At 37.3% G+C, this 20,646-nt stretch overlaps 1 protein-coding gene across 1 annotated transcript in view; it reads right to left on the bottom strand.

Annotated features, from left to right (window-relative positions):
• Positions 1-20,646, bottom strand: part of PPFIBP2 (PPFIB scaffold protein 2) — an 89,298-nt gene that overhangs the window by 22,431 nt on the left and 46,221 nt on the right. Inside the window, exons 5-10 of the mRNA XM_075712022.1 lie at positions 14,846-14,977; positions 8,951-9,133; positions 6,855-6,947; positions 4,234-4,342; positions 2,668-2,700; positions 899-960 (exon numbers count right to left, since the gene is read on the bottom strand). Of these exons, the coding sequence (XP_075568137.1) occupies positions 899-960; positions 2,668-2,700; positions 4,234-4,342; positions 6,855-6,947; positions 8,951-9,133; positions 14,846-14,977 (612 nt within the window). The remainder of the gene's footprint in view (positions 1-898; positions 961-2,667; positions 2,701-4,233; positions 4,343-6,854; positions 6,948-8,950; positions 9,134-14,845; positions 14,978-20,646) is intronic.

Below are 20,646 nucleotides of genomic sequence, written 5' to 3'. Positions count from 1 at the left end.
TTTTTTAAGAACTAAATGTTGTTATGAGTCACATTACTGTTCTCCAGAATTAACACTGCCCTGTCCAGATTCCCCACTTCCTAAAGGAAGTTTTTAGGGATGTATATTACTGTCTATTTGATTGTATACGAGTGTGTCACCATAAAGGAAAATCCTATGGCCTGGTTTATCATCATGAAACAAGGATTACAATTTCCTCAAGAGTTAATCGCCCTCAACCCTGCCCACCCCCTCCAAAAATAAGGAACAATTTATATAGTAAGTCAATGGCACCTGAAAGTGGAGATTTAACATCCTCCAAGACAGCCCTAAACCCCAAACTTGAATTGTCCGATTGACAGGCAAACAGCATACAGGTGTAAGAGACAAAAAACATATTTACCATTTAAATTAGTTTAATTTCACTCCTCCTCTCCTTTAGTACTCCTCTTTTTTTAAAAAAAAAAAAACCAAAAACAAACAAACCCTTGTCTTTTGAATCCTCGTCCCTTTCTTCCAAAATTTGAGTCTGATTTGAAGACCACTTTGACTTTCTTTCAATATCGCATTCTAAACTGGGGATATCAATGCACTTCAGATTAGACTGGAAGATGAAGAGCTGCCAGAGGTGACCAAACTGTAGTGATCTGTTCGATAGCAGAAACCAGGAGATTCTGCTCATTACAGCCTTGGCTTTCTACTCCCCTCTGGAATCTAATGAGCTTCCCAAGTTCTGCAGCCAGGTTAGCATGGTCAGCCACAATTTCTATTTAAAAATCAACCTTCTGTCACAATCTCATGTGAGAATCCAAAACTCAGGGCAATACCACACTTACAGAAAGCAAGTTATTCAGATCATTATAGAGATTCAAAACCATCATTTCACTCTTACTATGTAGAACAAGGATTATTTTCTCACCTTTTCTTCATTTGCAGCCAATAATGATTCCATTCCTATCTTCAACCGTTGAACTTCTTGATCTAGAAATGTTTTTAAAGTGTTATATGGACAATACACTTGCTATATTTAGTGTAAACAATATGTTTTGTGATACTCTCCCTATTTCTTACAAGTAACCAAAACCATGTCAGTGGCATGGCAAATGCCTCTTAAAACTACATTTAACTTTAAGCTTTTCAAAAGCTGAACTATTAAAAGCATCACACAACACAAACATGCTGGTTTTGCTTATAAAAGACTACATAATATTATTTTATACTCTAAAAGTCAAGTAATTAAAAAAAAAGAAACATCAAAGCTTATTTTGCAAAAGATGAGAGTGCATTTTCTGTTATACATTTAAGGAAATTTAAGGATGATTGAAAATTAATTATATTCCATCTGGGAAAAATGTTCACCAGTTTAGTTCAAGGACATTCATGAAACTTGGAAATGAAAAATTTTTCAAACAAAACCTAGTTTGAAATGATGAAAATTTGTAAATTTTTCTTCTTAAAACATTTCAGTACGAATAACTGAGTTAAAATCTACATCAAGAGCTAATACAGAATTGCCTCGCACAATTTAGTATTACAAGATAGAGGTTATTCAGGAATGTTATACAATTAAAACACTCTCTGAAAATTTATGAGGCTGTCATCCTAACTTTGCTGAACCAAATCTTTCATTTCTTCTCTGCACACTGTTCCTAGCAAGTCCTGCAGTACCAGCCTATACTAAATAAAGTCTAGATGATGGAGACAGAACCTGAAATAGTTTATCTGCTGTAACTGCCTCTCAAGGGATTCATGCTTTGACATTAACACAGACCAACTTGTTTCACAAAAGACTATGAAAACCAGATGTGGCAGGCATGAAGTGAGAGAGAAGAAAGAAAATACTCCTAAAGAGCATCTTTAAAACAAAAAACATTTTACAACTAAATGTTGAACATACAATTTCATATCTAGACCATTGGCAAAAACTGTAATTAGTTATTCTCGTAGTCATTCTGAAAAATACACACCTTGTAATGATTAAGTTTTAAAACAAGTAAATGAACTTTGCAAACATTTTTCTTGCAAAAGAGAACACTTAGTAACACAAGACATGCACAGACACAGCCAAATCAAAAACAAGCCAGCAAGCAGTGGGCAAGCAATTGGAAGATTTTTAAAAAGCCATTAAAAATCACAGTCCTACTAATTTCTCTTTATAAATATTAGACTTCAAAAAGAACTGGTGTCAAGGTATTTCTAAGCACATTAAAGCAAACTTTGCTTACAATATTTATAACAACATCAAGTATGGAAACATTTTTATTCAGGCTGTTTTTTTTTTTTAATTTAGTGCACTGATTAAAAAAAAGCCCAAATCCTTCTCCTCCAAGGAAGGAGGCTTTCAATTAAAGCCATCTTTCCAGATATTATATGGGTTTTACATATGTACAAATAAAAAGAGGTAAAGGTTAAGTTTTGGCTCTGTTAACCTTGACAATGTCCCTCTGAAGTCCAACTATCCAATTTGTGAATGTCTTGATTTTTTTTTTCTGAAGTGAAATCTTACTAAACAGGGCAAGTAGCTAGCTGTCTGCTTGCTGCAAGCAATGAAAGCAATGTCTCATATATATTACAATTAGACAGCCAAATCTAAACAAACATTGAATTATTCCTGCAGAATGCATTTGAGTTATAATTTGTGTGAAAGGAACAGTGAGATAAAAGCCAAAAGTGAATTGCAAGGCTTACGTTTTTCTTTTAGCCTTCTCCTATAAACTTCCTCTACGATGGTAAATGATGAGAGTCAAATAAAGTATGTAGAAAAAGCACATATTAGATAAATTTTGCAATTTAATTAGAATATGCATTCTAGCATACTACAAGTACATTGATATTATTTTCCAACTTTATTTGAGAAGACCACCTAAAAGTCTGATAAATCAGTATTTTTTTTGCAGAAGAATTATTACTGCTGCATACTGTTTCCATTCAAATATAGTTTAAGTGGTTTCCTTAAATGTAGCCTAAAGAACCTGTCCAGGGTTTGATTCTTCTCCCACTGGAATCAAGGACAGTTTCACCCATCTTCAGCATGAACAGGAACTACTACTAGAAGCTGAGAGTTGCTGAGCTCTTGATTTATTGTCATACCACTATCTTTCCCTTGACATATCATACATTATTTGTGAATCTCATAGAAAATACAAAATTCTATTAGTATAAGAGTTGCTCTACAAAATGCTGCTGTTAGACAAACTAATTTTCTAGTTAGACATGCAGTTCTCTACATGCACAAGGTCTGCAGCTGAGTGAAATCAGCACCAAGTATACGTTAAGTCACTTATTTGGAATAAAGAACAGTCAAAATACAGAGTCTTCTAGAAAAGACACGTCTGCATTAATTCCTGTAAGGAGATTCTTGATAAGCCCCAAGAAAGAGGCAGCACAGCACATGACAAGTCACATCTCAACAAGGGCACTCTTTGGAAGCGTTAGTTAACACCCACAAAAAAAGTTAGTGCAGCTAAGCTGATGCACTGTGGTCAACTACACACAAATATTCCTGCATGAATAAGTGTCAGTGTTCTAGAAGAAAAAGGTCACTAATATCATATTGCTCACAGCCCAGCAATTGACAGAAGCTCCAGAGAGTCAGTATTTCAGAGAACTGTGACGTGACTGGTTGAGACCAAAGGCTAAACAAACTGTTTTATTTGCCATTGACCTGTATCAACAGTGCAGATTTAAAACAGAAACCTGCAATATCATAGAATCATAGAACAGCCCGGGCTGGAAGGGACCTTGAAAGACCATCTGGTCCAGCCTTTCATGGGAGAGGGAGCCTAAATGAGATACAGTCCTGAAGAAAGGAAAGATGTGAATCAATGACTATGTTTTAGAATGTTTGGACATTTAAACATTATGCTTAGCTACTACTGTGACAATTTTTTTTTCTTAAAAAATGGAAACTGCAAAGATTTTTCAAAGAAATTTTGAAGGTATACACAGAAAATATATTCCCACTGAACTACAATGACTCTTTCAAATTATAAATAAAACTCCAGTAGAAAAAGTTTCAATGCCCTTAGGATACTTACTGCCATTTGTGCTGGCTCTAGACTGCGACAGAATTTCACACATTACAGGCCTCTACTAGATGACAAAATAAATTTTCACCACTTTTCTTCCCAAAATAAATTCTATAAGTCCATTCTTATACCTCTTTGTATTCCTTTGAAATACTGAGCCAGGCTACTACCAAAGTGAAGTGAAAGTAGGGGTTTAGATTTTTAATTTTAATTCCCCTCCTCTTACCTCTTTCTGCCACTTCACTATGTGATGAGGTCCTAGATAGCTGACTTTGTAAGCGTTCTATTTCTGCATCTTTGAGAGCTAATTGCTCTTGAAGCTGGGCTATCTCAGCCTGAAAGAGAGTACAACAAATTCAGAATAACATCGTCACCGATTCTCTGCGATTCCTTCCCATGAACTAGAAGGCTTCTAAGCATAACACTTTACTTTGACTGATGTCCTGTTCCCAATTCAGGACATTTCATAAACACTGTAACAGCCTCACATATTTCATGGTGTTACTATCCTGTTCCTTTTACAGACGCTCACTTTTTCCAGTACAATTCTCTCTCAGAGAAAAGAGACTTACAGAAAGGTAAAGTTTTCAGGGATTTATATAGGTAAAAAAACCTCTGGAAAGCTCTCTGCTACAGTGCTGGTCATATAATAGTCACTATCATAGGGCAACTCCTCAGTTTTGCATGAAGACCACTAAAAGGTAACAGCATTTTTAAAAAGGTATGGTTTTTTATCCTAGTTACTACCTACTAATATAACTAAGAATCTATTAATGTTGAGCCCTTTTCTCAGCAGCACGACAAAACCGTTCGTCCTCATATCAGATACTACAGTGACAGGCTAGAAGCAAAGCATGGCTTGGAAGACAACCACATATATGCAAGAAAATATCAGTGGTTCACTTACACTTACTGCAATTTGTGCTGCCAGTAGATTTGGATAGAATATCACACATTAAAGACCTCAACAATACAGAGAGAAAAGAATTCTGTGACTGTCCAGTTTGAAATACAGTGACTCTCATCTCTTTTTCCTATTTATGAGAAAAACTGTCAACAGTATACTTTACTAAGTCAGTAGCTTCATTCAGATTTTCTTTGGCAGCCTTAAAGACTTTATATATCAATATTCTGCATTTCTCCCAGCAAAAGCATACCAAAGCTCCTTGCAGTTAAAGGGGGGGGGGGGGAGGGAAGAAGGGGAAAAAAAAAAAAATCACTCATGTGACCAGTTTCTCAAAATGCTAAAATAAAGCAGGAAGAAAAGCAAAACGCTAAACAACATTATCCAAACAGGGAAAACCATGGACTCATTTACTCTTAATACATAAACTTATTTTCACCAGGAAGCAAGCAGCTGGATGGCAGCAAAATATCACCACTCTGCCTGCAATTCCCAATGGAATAGAAGAATCTGCCTTGTTGCATCTCTGAAGGGCTTCTACACTTCCCAGTGACTAATAGGCTTTTTATATCCAGCCATGGAAATATTCCAATTTCTCATCGAAGAAGCTAGAGCAACAGGAAGACAAAAGCTGCAGACCTCATTATACCAGATTTGGATTTGCCTCCCCTGGTCTATCTGATCTCATAGTTCTTTTAAATGCCCTCTTTTCATTTAACATCTCATTCCTGTCATCTCTACAATTATTTTTCTTCTTCCTCTCTCCTTCCCTGTACATTTCTTCCTTTCTAGTCCTGTATCTTCTCTCACTCAATGGGTTTTACGATTCTTCTTTCTTACTTTCATTCTGCTCCTACACTTTCCATAATCTTTATCTGTCTTGGCAGCTGGCCACACAGTGCTTGAGAAAATATTTTCCCAAAGACTCTTCATTTCCACCACGTCAGAGAAAACATTTTCATAGATACAAGAGCTATTATCTTAATATGATAAAAGACACAATAGCAACATTTCAATATTCATCTAAGAATTCTCAAAAGAAAGAAATGCTAATACAAATAATAGCTATCTGTCATTTCTGGATGAAACTATCGAGTATTAAAAAGAAAACTCAGTTTAATAGTTTGGACTGTTTTTCCAAGATCCAACCACAACTCAAAAAAGTCAGTCATTTGTATGAACAGGGATTATAGTACTACACAAATGAAAGGAGATGTGATTACAGCACAAAAGTGTACCTCAACAGGGAAAAATAGTAAGGTGCTTTTTAATCTAGTGGAAAAGGGCTAAAAATTTAAACTAGAAATAAAGTGCAACTGTTTAACAATGAGAATGTTCAACTAGAAAAATTAATTACTGGGAAAAATGATGAAATGTTTCGAATGTGAGTTTCTCCAGATTACGATCCAGGAGCTTTCCAGGATTTAAGGTCAACAGAAGAGTAAGGCAGCTATGCACTTTGATATACACAAAGTCAAAGCATATGATCTAATGGTGTATTTTGGGCTTAAAGTCTATTAAAATAAATTCCATAGTAAGTGAACACCCAGCCAACTTTGCACGTCTCTTCAGTCTGGAAAGCATATTCCACAGAGGCTTGTCACCATTACACAAATAAAAGAGAGAAAACCTTCAGAGAGGCCTTTCCTCAAAACAGGTCTTTTGTAAGTCAAAATGCCCCCCCCTTTTTTTTTTTTTAAATAAGCATTACAAAAAGGTAGAAGACTGGAAACTGCAGGGAGGGAGCAAAAGGCACAAAAAGAAGCTACAAAAACTTTAAAACAAAATACTTATTCCGAAGATGGTTGAAGAAAACTTGACTTTATAGTAGGCCCTGTGACACAAGGCAATTGTAAGAAGAGTAAATATTGATGAGAAGTGGAGCATATCCCTTTCCAGCTGAAATAAGTCTGTCATTAGGAAATGCCAAGTATTCTGCTTACTTTAGTTGCTTTTAGTTTCCACTCGTATTGATTTCTTTCATTTTCCAGTTCTTCCACTTTAATTTTGAGGAGTCTAAGTTCCTGTAGCAAACCCTGCAAAGAAAGAACAGCAGCTAAAAGTATAATTACTCTGGTAGATATTAATTTTCCATAGACCTGAATTAAAGATCACGCATGAGCCACACAGTAATGAACACTGAACCACCACATTAAAAACTGTGACCTAGTCTAAGATGAAAAAAATTATTTTGAATTGAGAAATAAGGAATACTTTCTCAAACTCTCCACCTGAAATTATGAGCAAATTTCTTAGTCATATTAAGGAATGCAGCTGAGCCTGGTGAAGTCATGTGTGTCTCGGTGAAAATGAGCCAAAAAATCCACAACTGCAGTCTCATATGACATTAACGATTGGGTTTTTGGGGGGAGTTGGGGTTTTTTTGTTGTTTTGGTTTGGGTTTTTTGTTTCTCTTTTTTTTCCAGCCACCTCAAAGCAAGCAGAAACACACAGTGCTAAAAGATTATTAACTTTAATTAAAGTGACAATCCTCTCCCCAAACAGGTGCTTAAGCTATTTACCAAGAAAAAACAACACTCAGACTAAATAGTATCTAGCAAGTTACAGGCATTTAATACCATACACACACAGTCAAATATGACTACAAATATGCTACTTTCAGCATTGATGTCTGCCACTTTGCAAACTGAGTTTTTGCAGCCTAGAGCTGCAGCCAAGCAGGGTTCCTAACATTCTGCATCTATTCCTCTGACAAAGTTGTCTCTTAAACGTCCCTTCTCCCTTTCTTTGATAGAACTATATCTTATTGTTTGTTCTGAAGGACAACATTATTTAATCCCTGAGAGAGCTCTGATGAGACCAAATGTCAAATGAAGGAATGGAAAAATTTGGAAGTGTAACTCAATTTTGAAATCCTGTATAGTATATACATTAAGCAACCATACTAATATCATGGATTAAATTAATGTTTATTTTGAATGACTCCCAGATTTGACTCTCAGATTATATGCAGCTTGTACTGTAGTCCAATAGTCCACTAATTAGTTCTGAACAGAGACAAGCTCAGAAACAACAGCACTATTTTCAAAATAGGCATCATGCCCACATGAGTGATTTTTGTAAAATAAACCTATGAGAAAAATTACTGGAAAACTCCCTCACAACGTAAGCAGATTATTTATAAAATAACTTCCGGGGATTCAAATTTTAAGCGAAGAGATGTGGCAACTAAAGCAAACTGATTTAAAAGCAAATACTAAAATAGACTTTTTCAGGCATACCAGTATCATTCCACCTTCAGGAAATTTAAGCAGTTTATGCAAAGTAGCTTTTGTTTTGACATGTGACATAGTTTAGACCAAATACAACTAGGATCTGTAATGTAAACTCAAAAACGCCTTTCTAGTAACTGCTAATGTCAGGAAATAAACAAAAATGTGTTTCATTTGCTATTTTAAAGGTACAAGCAGATTATTTTTATTCTAGCTCTCTTCATTCACTTTAACATTATCATTAGAAAAAGAAAGGATACATTTCAGATCGTCTTACCTGAAACTGTATTTTATACCCGTGTTAAGCTTTTAAGATATTCAGGAATTAATAATCTGTGTTCAGTGGACTGGTTAGGGTGCACCATCATGCACAGCTAGGGCGACGTTATCATGAGGAAAATTAGCAAACTACCAAACCATGCCAGCATGCTGCATATCAAACTGACAAATCACAACTAAGGCAAAAAACCCCCAAACTAAATCAAATAACCCCACACCACACCAGCACTACAGACCTACAAGTAAAATGAAAATCATAAAAAACAACCCTGAAAGAGGTGATTGGGTCTTGCAGGTATCTGTGCTGTAGTAGACAGACAGCAATGGTGACCAAATTTGTCCCAATAATCAGGGGTGGGGTATCTGGGGTGGGGTTTTTTGGTAATTTTTATGACCACCTCACTCTTTACTAATGAAAGCCAAAAAGATTAATGCCAATAATTCACGACGTAGCTCTGGTTAGCAGAATTTAGTTTCTACAAGAGAAGAGAAGCAGCAATACACAGGCTAAGGTATACATCTCATACATCACACTGAGAGCAATTCTTCTGGCTGAGAGTCTCTGCCACTGATCTTGCACTAGATTGAGGACCATTAGGTGTCAAGTCTGATTTCCTATCTTGAGACTTTCTTTCTTGGATTCTACTATTAATTTCCAGCTGCAGTCTACACATCTGCTCCTGTAGCTCACTGATCAGGTTCACTACTGACTGAAAACACAGGAAGAAAGGAAAAAAAGAAAAAAAAAAGACAAAAAAAGACAGGTGAGAAAGAAAATGATGCAAAGAAGATACTTCTACAGTTGCAGCACAAAGAAATACATGCAGCACGTAAAAGGCAAACTAAAAAACAGATGATGTGTTTCCCTTCTGATAAAGTATGTGTGAATGGGTATAAATCTGGAATATTGCACAAAGCTACAGTTTAAATAGAACAGAATCTATATTCCTGACTAATTCATGATTCTGATCCTAATGTGAAGATCAGAAATTTGGCCCCTCATTTTTGGAAACTTATCCAGTCACATGAAGTCAGATATCGGGAAAAACTGGAACATATTTTAATATGCTGGCTCAGAGGCACAATTTTGCTGAAATGGACTTGATTACATTCATTTACACAGCCAAATCATCCACTAGGAAGAAATTGCTAAGTGCTCAGTTGGGGCCATAACCTACTCTTTCACAATTTATACACAGGATTTACTAATAAAGTGATTCTGTTTCCAGGTCTAGCATGGGTCAGAAAAATAACTCCATTACCTAGCTTCCTAGCTAGGCAGTATCTTGACATGGAGAAAGAGTTAAGCAACATACATAAGAGAATCAAAGGATACCTCAGGAGAAAAAGTAATGGCTTTTAAAGTGCACTGATTTGCTGGCCAGCTTCTTGGAATTCTGTGTATCAGTGATACACACAAAAAAATCCAGCTACAGAAAGCAAACCAAAGACAAGTATTAAAATCTATATAACATTTCACTTAAATAGTGCTGGGTATTTTCTCAGGTATTACAAGTTTGGAGTGCCTTTCTCTTGATTTTCATGTACATTAACAACATATGTTTTGTGATTTCTCAATCTTCTCAAGTGGAATAAATTTGATGAGATTACTCCATCTCCCAAAGGAGTGAAAAAGTTTTAGCAGACACAAAAACAGATGAGATGGCATCATTTTTTTTTTTTTTTCCTCATTACAATGCACAACAGTCCTCCTGTAATCTCAACTCTCTGGTGAATCAATAATCTCAAAGCTAGGGAACAGCTGCTGCAAGGACTGGATGCTACTCTGACCAGGTAAATATTTAACACAACCAATCTCAAACTGTATCGGCATCCACAGAAAACTTTAAACATTCACAAAGATTCCCTTTCAAAAGCATATGTATCAGTTAGGCAAAAGGGTTTCACATCAGTTAAGTATTTTTCTAGGGCACTGTGCTTAAACTGAAATTCAGAAAAGCAGCTGCATATGTTTCACTGTATACATATTACTCTTGGTCAGGATCACAACATTCGATGCTTATCCTTTCATCCAATAAACCTTTTATGCACATAAATGAGGATTAGTTCTGTAAACAAACAAAAAGTTTGGAAAGAGTACTGGGCCCCAGCATACCAACTCTGCAATATCCAGCCTTCATAGGCTGACATGTTTTGCCAGGGCTGCACAGGTAGAAGATGGCCTCCTTCAGCATCAGCTCCCCTAGGTGAAACCATATCCTTCCTAAGTTCAGTGGCTACGTTAGCCACTTCACAGCAACACAGTGAGACAATGGTGAGGAGAACATCCCCCTAGCTAATTCATTCTCTTATCAGAACGCTGCAGAGTAGAACACGCGTAGGACTAGCTGTATGTACAGTTTAGATACTATCCACACTCTCTCCATCTTCCACGCTTTGATTTTGTTTCTTTTTTTCCATCATCTCCACAATCAGACATCTCACTGAGCAGTACCAACTGGAAACTGGAAACATCAGGACACACATCCATCTCTTGTTTTCTTTTAAGCACCAAGGTTTTAGTCTGCGCTTGTCTTTGACAGAGAACACCGTTAACCCATACAAGGTTCTGAAGAACCACTGCTCAAACAAGATGCACAGACTTTTAAGCACAAACTGACAGCTGCTCCAGTTGTGGCAACATGGGAGAGTTCAGAAACACTTCTGCTGCTGCTTGTAATTCTTTTCTCTTTTGCCTCACATTAAAAACGGGAATAGGAAACACTCTGTGTCCACACAGACTTCCCTCAGGGCAAACTTGACAGTACAGAAATGGCAGAAATCCTTACCCCAGTGAAGGATAAGAGGCCTACGGAGGAGAAAGAGACAAGCTCCAGCTGCAATACATGCCTTTACAGTTGTTTATAGTTTCAAGGCAGAAAAGGCTTCTATCTTGAATTTGATTCAGGTGAGACAACAGACCAAACTCCCCAGTGAGAGTCAGTGGCTCACTGACTCAAGTTGCTTTGAAATTGCTAGTGACTATCCACTAGATACTTAATTCAGACGTGTCCACACAAGAGCCAAAAAACACTTTCCAGCAGCTTATAGCAAACTTCAGATCCTCAGTATGAAAAAGCAAAACGCACAAAACTTATCCCATGCTAGAAGAAAAAAAGTATGAGAAAGGCTGCTAAGCAAGTTGAAATGGACAATTATTCCTGCAGTCTCCTGATAATGACAGAAGGTCTCTTTTGTCTGTGTTCAGGTAGAACATGCATCTGGGCTGCCATTAATCACTTGATAATGCTGCTGGCTCATACCTTGCTACATTAAGAAAACACATTTCCAAAATTTCTAAGGCTTCTCAGGTAAGAGAAAAGGTACACAAACTCCCTCAGGTGGGAATTCAGAAACCCTCACAGCATCACTACGGCAAAAGTAGAACATTATTTCACAAAAAGGGAATTAAAATGACAAAACCAAGTGAGACTGTCCATTTACAAGCAGCTATTCTCCCAGCTCCTGTGTTATATATATAAGTAAATAGCACTTTAAATTTAGCATGTGCTTTGAAGAGCCAGAGACAAGTGGCATTCAGTGTGAAATTAATACCTTTGAGAGGTTAGAGATGTTTGATAAACTCTTTGCTGCTAACTAAAACCAAAACTAAACCACAGCTACACAAGATAAAGTGAAACGAACCTGACACATTAAAACTTGCTCATCTTTAGCAGGATATCTTAATTTGTTTTGTTTCCCCCCAGCACAACCAGAGAAGTAATTCTACAGATAAATTCTACATGACTGGAAACAGCTGCTGTGAAATAAGCTGACACAAAATTAGGGTACAGACCAAATATGTTTTAGTTGAATTATTCTGCAATGTCACATTTAATTTTAAACTTTTAAAAACCCATTATTATATTTAGAAATGGCAGGGTCAGCTATGAAGTATAATTAACAGGCTGTTCAAAATGGTTTAACTACTGGATGCCTCTATAACACATGCACAAGGGTGAAAACTGAGGACTATTACTTCTGACAGTAGCAAATCTATAAAATCACTGTTCTGCTCACCTTTGTCAATCCTAAACTCAGTCTTGAAAGCAGCAATTGGCCAGCTTCAGTCTATAAGAAACGCTCTACCTCTGTCACCCATAGCTTTATTGCACTTATGTAAAAATACTAATTGCAATTTCATTTGAGGAATTATACACTGTAAGAGCATGTTGTAGTAGCCACGACATTCAGAGATACAATTACAAGAAGATTAATTTCACATTCAGTCACTGTCAGTTTGGAGAACTGTCTCACTCTGAAGCAATTAGGTTACCACAACACAACTGTGTATGCATAAACAAGAGCAAATTAAAGGTAGACTGTTGGCATACATAAGAGGGGTTTATTCACCAGAAAAATGTAGCTGGGCAGTGGAGGCAAGGAGTTCAGGAAGACACTCAACGATATACCCAATTTAAGCAGCAGCTGTAGTCTAATAGTATAAAGAAATTGTATTAATAAATGTCATTCTGATGTTTGAAATTGTGTTTGTATTGAAAATTAGTAAAATTTACAGTAAATGGAGCTGAAACAGGGTTAAAGCATTAGAATTCAAGTAAGCATCCAGTTTGACTGAAAGCAACGCCTATTCATCTTGACAAATTGGATTAACACTTATTCAGAACAATCTGAAATAATTTTCAAAATGGCTCAATGAGCAAACCAAAAATGCAGTTTATTTCCCACAGCTTTACTTACAACACCTGTTTTCCTTGCTTTGCATACACAGGTTTGCAACTTTCACAGGCCAGAAATCTAACCACATCTTGGGGTAGTTAATAATTCAGGGCACACTTAACACAATGATTCTGAACTTTTCCATCAGATTAGAATCCTTTTCCATCTCAGCAGGACTGTTTCCTATCACTTCGCAATACAACAAAGGCTTCCAGGCCAATAAAGCTCAACTTTTCCATCCAAGGGGGCCACACACCTTGTTGCAGTGGCAGAAGAATTTCACGGGTCATAGCCTCACCCTCATCACAGGCCCAGACCTACTGAGTACTTAAAAGTCCTGTCAATGCAAATGCACTCAAAAGCTTTGTTGCTTTCCAGAAGTCAGGCTGACTGTGCACGTCCTGCAATAATTCAAGCAGCCCTGTCCTCCTATTCAACATGTAACGGGAAGTGCTGAAGGTCTCTCAGGAAGGCGACTGCTGGGAGCAGGCTGCCATCTGCAGCAATTAAGCGCTGCACAGACCCGTTTAGATTTTCAGGTAGTACAAGACTGCTTAGGCCTTCTGTATGCAAGACACTGACAATTATGGGTGAAAGAGCATGAGAAGGCCACAGATGGTAAAAACAGCAGCTGGTGCCTCTCTGACTTGCAACCTCTGCCAGAAATTGCTCTCTTTAAGCTATCTTTTAATCTGTAAAGAAAACTTCAGAGGATAAGTAAGTCAAAACCAAACACACCCCAAACATATTATGTCACTGCAGGTAAATTACTTATGCATAGTTATCAAATATTCCACTAGCAACGTAATGGAGAACAAGCAGTTCTCTAACACTGCCTGGATTTCAAATTCTCCTAAGTCAATGTGGAATAGAAAGTCTTTCTTCAGTCAGCAATTTACAAATCTTGGACCTAGTAATCCTCCCTTGCCCGGTAATCCTCTCCATTGGTCCCCTTACAGGACCACTGAGTAGGGCAACACGTGGCAATTTGTATGAATTACTGTCTTCCGCAATCACCTTTCTTCCCAGCTCTACCTGTTGCTCACTACTATGAAATGGATGTTGTTCATATGACTCCCCTTTTCATACTCTCTTTCTTAACCAATATTGTAAAGAGCAAAGCTTCTTTGATGTCCAGAATTCTCCACATCTGAGGGGAGTAAAGATTAGAATTTCCTCCAATGCATGTCAGTTTTTTGCACTATTTATTATGTAACCACAAGGGAAAGGCTCATTTGAGGAAAATGCCCTGCCCCTTGCCTTCCCCTCCCAAGTGCCATGAACACATTAAAATCGCCAAGGGTCATCATCTAAGTGTTTGTAGCAACCTGATACTACTGAGTCTTCATGTCTAGTCTTCTCTGCCACATAAATGCGGAAAGAGAAGAGCTCTGGTAGGCCTCACATGGCCTTGCCAGTCCAGCTCCTGTGGAAAGGAAAGGGTTAAGTGAATGTCAATTGTAATGTATGCTGCTGGAAGGGACTTTGTGCATTGATTAAAGCCAAACAGCAACCTTTGAAGTATAATGAGAGAGGGGAAAGAAACCACATCCCAAAAATGCATAATCATATTCCTCACTGAATTCACAGGATCAATGATACAGCCTGTGCTGTAAGCATGGAAAATCCCCTTGCATGCTGATTTCAGGTCAAAAGCTCAGGTGTATGACAGCATACCACAGACTCATGATAGGGAAAAGAAAACCAAACCAAACCAAACCAAGCTAATGAAAGAAACTCACCTCAGCTTTGTTCTGTTTCTCTTCATATTCACTCTGTTCTTTTTCCATACCAACCAGCTTAATCTTCAGGTCTGAAACTTCAGCCATGAGATCTAATTTCTCAGTCTCTAGTGATGTTCGACTTAGCAACTCCTGAAAACAGAGCAGAACATTTTCTCCAGTTACTCAACTGAATGCTGACAGAATACTATGTGATTTACTGGCAGAACCACAGAAAAGTCTCTACCCCAGCGTTTTAACGCTTTCAATATGAAAGCAAAATGATTCTCTTCTTCCAAAGTCACACTTGCTACTGCTTTACAATGCAAAAAATGCAGCAAGATAGATTTAATGTAAGCATTTACTGCAGGCAGAAAAAGTAACTAAAAAAAAAAAAATTGAGTGATCGGCAAATTCATATGAAAGCAAATTTCTGTACCTCTCTTCACAGCACGTATACTTTGAACTGTTTGAACTGCGTGTTTCTTGATTTCTGCAGCTATTTTCACCTAAATGTTCTCCTGTGTTAATCACTAAACCACTGTATCCCCCTCCCTATTGCAAGAAAACGTGTGGCAGAGTTAATCCGCAGGCAAGACATGAAATCAGAAAACAATACTAAGGGTGAACACACACAAACCTGCATAATGCCATGAAGACCTTTGAATGACACATTACAAAACAGTTGGCTACTTCCTAAAATACTCATCAGACAAAGCTACATTTTAGTATTACAATGAAACATTTTAGAACTTCTTACCACGTGTTAGTGAATGAAGGGTGTACTACAGAATGAGCACCCTAACGAAAATAGAGTACCAAAGACAAGCAACATTTCTGCAGTCATGCTAGTAGTACTTGAAAGTCTACACCATGTAGTACTTGCTAACTTTTGAAGGCTATGCACTCTGGAGGGAACAGCACTGAATGAGAAGTGCAATGCCCTAACTGCAATCTAAAAGGCAATGCCTAAACTGAGTAACAGTGTAAACAAGAAACAATTGGCCATGACTTCTGCTTGTGTGCCCCGAGTTTGTTTTTCAGATTGCAGAGAAAGTCATACTTTGGACAGAGTGGCATCACTATGTTTGGAAAACATTCAATAGTCACACCTTCATGGCATCTTTCAGTTTTCAAGAAAGCCAAAGCAAAAAATCTTCCAAAATTTAACAGAGTGTATTTTTTTATATATATATAATACTTCTGTTGGCCCCCATTTTCAAAGAGAAAAAAAATCTATTCAGGAGTTTAAGCCTTACTAAAAAATCAATACCTAACTTTCCAAGCGCCTAATTAATTTTTGCAAAAGAACGTAGGTTTCTAAATGGTTCAAAAATTGAATTGGTAATTCATAACTCACATCGGTGTTTTGATCATGTGAAATGCACTGAGGAATGGCAGCAGATTCTGCTTTGAATTATTACATGGAAGTGACTTAACTGAAGCTGGCATGGTTATTCCGGATCTACACTGATGTTACCAAGTGATCAGAAACTGCCCTGTCCATCACCCTTTTCTCAACTCTTCCACAAACTGTATATGTTGTAGACAATGGCTTGGAGCCAAAGAAACCACAAAGGTTAGTTTAAAAATTATACAGTTAAAGTTTATTTGGAACCCAAATCTCCTCTACGTGTAGATCGTTTTAGTCTGGTGGGGAATACTGCCCAAATTAAAAATAGTACTCAACTTGCATCTGCATTGCAACACCAATTATCTAAGCCACCCACTATTCCCAGTGCCATGCCCATTCCTGCTGACACTGACAATGATATTTGTGTATGGATGGGAAAATAAACAGAAATGTAGCCTCATGGTTTGTTTTTTTTTCTCTGAATGAAATAAATCAAGCACTAATTGGGAAAAGACAGTGCACTGACTTTTTTTATTGAGAAACTCTAAGAGGCAGTCACCTAATGAAATCTCAGTAGTAGCTGCTTTCTACAAAGGTGATTACAAATTACAATTTTAATTACAAGTAACTCCTCTATCGACCGGAAAAAACCTACTTTGCACAAGTTCCAGAGGCATATTCCAGTCCAGACTGGAACAGGCTCTGTACAGCTGTTAACATAGCAGACTTTTGCAGATTAAGACATAGCTATAAATGAGAACTTTGATATGAAGCAATGCCACTGAACATCAAAAAGGCTAGCAGGATGAGGTGACTTTGGCCCCATGGACAGACTCGATTCACTGTTGAGCTGAAACACCATTTAGAATTTTTTTTTTTACACTGACATGGTGTTCCATCATACAACAGGAAGATTTCTTAATAAGGCAGAGAGACATGGCATCCCCTCCAGAGATTTTTAACAAAAGATCTCTCCTTTGAGGGCACCATCTGCCATTACTCCTTACTTTTTCTACAGACTCCCAAATTACACTTAGTTATGCAATGGAGAGTAATACCTCACTGCTTTCATTCTGAGTTCAGTAGCTTGATGTGAACACTAAGGTGCTACCTGGTGTAAGTGAGCATGAAGGCAGCTGACTTGTTTTTTTAATCAAGTCAAAGTTTTACAGTTTTCTCTGAAGTTGGAGAATCAAATCCTCAGCTAGTGTAAACTGGCATAAAACTCTTGCCTTAAAATAGACAAAATAGCTAACTATCCCTAGTTTGTTTTCAATGGAGCTACACTGATTGAAAACAGCTGACAATTTCTCTTGCATCTAGAGAGACTAACTTTTGCTTTGAAAGAAAGTGCCCTTTAAAGTAAATGTCCCCTCTTGAAATGGTAACATCTGGAAGCAATTATTTTCATCTTCGAGCAGATGCTCACAGTGAACAGCTCATTAAGAATGTGACCCATTTTGTTACAGAGAAATTACAGTGTATTTCAGTGGTATGATGCAACTTGAATTCAGCCAGAATAAATATGCAATTGTAAGAAAAGAAAATACAAATTTATGTTATTGGTTTTAAAGCAAAAAAAGATAATATAAGACAGGCAAAATGGTAATTTGGGCTGTAGCAGCTTTATGAGGATCTTAAAGAGCTGAAATACAGAACAGAAATGGAACATATTCTAGGGAATCTTATTTATAAAGAAGATACTTGTTTTTAATTCTAAAATGTACTATCATTTAATTTATCAAAGTAGGTTTTTTTTTCAAATCAACTTTTAAGTTTAAAAATTAAGGAAAAAAGCTATTTTAGAGTAGAATAATTACAAAGATGAGCCATGCAGAAGCTACAATATGCATGTACCAAACAGATCAATGAACGGCAAACTATTTCCAAACACAACTGTACTTTTAAAATTCACACTGTGTACTTTTAAAATTCACACTGCGTACTTTTAAAATATTTAATCATGCTTTTCAATATTCCCAATGAAACTGAAGCACGTGCTGTATATCTCACTTCCACATTTTGTTGTCTTGGAAATATGTAATTCTTATAAAACTGCTTATAAAATTTAACATGACAGAAAACATCTTAGAAAGAGGACACTACACTATTCTAGACTGTCATCTGCAAGCACAGAAAATTCCAGGATATTCAGCACTCCACAAAACAGAAGAAACAATCATGCCATACACTGATTAAGAAAACATAAGAAAGATTTTAGTCAAGTGTGTGTGGGGGGGAAACCCCGAAGATTCCATTTTGCCCTTGCCCACTGCACAAAATACAACACTCAAAAAATGCCTTACTTTTCACCCTTATTAAAACAGTTGAGAGAGACAGACTGAGCTACCTACCTGGTAAGCAAAATTCAGCAAGAACCACCGCTACTGAGGACTGCACTTTTCAAGTGCTGTGTGTCAGCTGTGGTAGAAATAAGATATTTGCTTAACTGAAAACACAGCTGAGAGCAATGTACATGTGTAATCACCACGAAAGTGCAAGTCAGTAGCAGAGACTGAATTACAGCCCTCCAATTCATCATTTGCCCATTATATAGTTAAGCAACGGAAAGGACAGAACTTCCCACTGCACTGCCAATTTGAACGGCCCTTTGCATACGTCTGACGAACAGATTCGTGCCTACGTTAACTGTAAAATTACAAAGCAGTGTAATACTCACCTGTATAGATATGCTGCACAACTTGAGAGCACACTCTGAAAACCTCAACGCCTCACAACCAGCACACACTTCAAAATCTGAAACACTATGCTAGCTGCTGGCAAGAAGTTACTGCATGCTATAAACAAGTGCTGAAATTCATCTAAGATCAGATAACTCAGGCAATTGAAAATTGAAGGCATGATCCTTGCCAGCCAGCAAAGTTCCTGAGAAGCAAACAGATACACAACAGATTTATACTCTGCTACCAAGATGGGATTCTGGCTCACTGAGTAGAAGACAACTGCAAAACCAGAACAGGTACACACTAAACTGCACTGGGTTCAAGTTCCTACTCTCATACAGCTCCTGCCTGCATTCTTTTAATCCACTGGTTTTTAAAAGATTCCTCATTGTGCCTCACAAAGGGCACTGTCTGGCACACTTCCTCCTGCTCCTTGCACCCAGGCAGAAGCTGGCCATAAACTGACATGAGAAACAGAAATTCACTCCTGTTTGCATTCAAGCATTTCAGTTTCTGTGTGTATTTTTAACACAGAAAAAATCCTAAAGCCAAGTGCTTTGTACTTTGCAAGAGAATTTACTTGCTGGAAGACACAGTCAGGTTTACACAATGCAACCGTCTGCCGAGTCCCCTGGATTGCTTCTCACAATTATGTGTCAGAAATAAGATGGAAGGCAGAAATACACAGTCAGACCACACCTAGGATTTGGTACAGGTCAGGTACAGGAAAGACACTACCACACAGACCACCATTTTGATCGGCAAAGCAAACTGTAAGCTTTATGCCACAGAGCTTCAGTGGGAACTAGGATCTGTTAAATAAATCAAATGCAGCACTGGAATAGCAAAGAGGTAACTAACTATTCTTACTCATGATAATTACCATAACAAATGCCCTTAAAAGAATTGTGGAGGTGAAATCTGTATGTGCAGAAAATTCACTTTTCAGACTGACTTAACACAGCTGTCAAGATTGACAGCATAGATTCCATAGCACCAATGTGTTTACATTATGCATGGCTGGTACTTTCTGTTATGGGACAATTTAGGCTACTTTATAGAGCAAAAATTACTTTTGCTTTCCAATTCTGTTCTTCATTTGTAAGAAAAGTTGATAGCAAGTTGATAGAAGGTTCCCCCAAGGCTAAGAGCAGATGTTCAAGACCCTCTCTTCTCTTAAAAAATATTTCTTAAAATTGACTGGAAGAAAATACTTAGAAATGCCACAAACTAACTTAGAACAAGACACATACACATCATTCTTCTCTAAAATTCACTGTAATTTTACATTTTAAAGCAGCTAATATACTGGGAATGGACTGTCACAACCTAAGTTGTTTTCATAAGATAATTCTAGGAGGGTTTGTTTTTTTTTTTAATTTCAAGACATTCATTACAATGTGCTAAGGGGCAAGGCAGGTAACTTCACACAGGCTGGCATTTCCATATTCTTTACACATTTGATGGCAAGGCAGAGATACCACTGGAAGGCAATTCAGTGAGACCAAACTGACATCTTGCTCCCAGTCATGCTCCAGAAAATCTTCTCTGAACTTTTACTGTGAAGGATGACCAGGGAAATGTGTTTTTTGGCCTAAACCGGAACCATACTTAAGGACTGATTTAAAGTTTTGCCATTGACTTTCATGAGTTTTTGAAGGACCTACTTCATTTTAAAGAAAGACAATGCAAACACCTTCAAGGTGAAAAATGCTTTTCTCTTGATTAGAGTCTATAGTGGAACAAGTATCCTTACAAAAGCAAAATGTTGAGTTTGACACCGT

The sequence above is a fragment of the Pelecanus crispus genome, chromosome 6, assembly GCF_030463565.1.
Source record: "Pelecanus crispus isolate bPelCri1 chromosome 6, bPelCri1.pri, whole genome shotgun sequence".
In the NCBI taxonomy this organism is placed as follows: Eukaryota; Metazoa; Chordata; class Aves; order Pelecaniformes; family Pelecanidae; genus Pelecanus; species Pelecanus crispus.
This window is presented reverse-complemented; position numbering and strand designations above follow the sequence as displayed.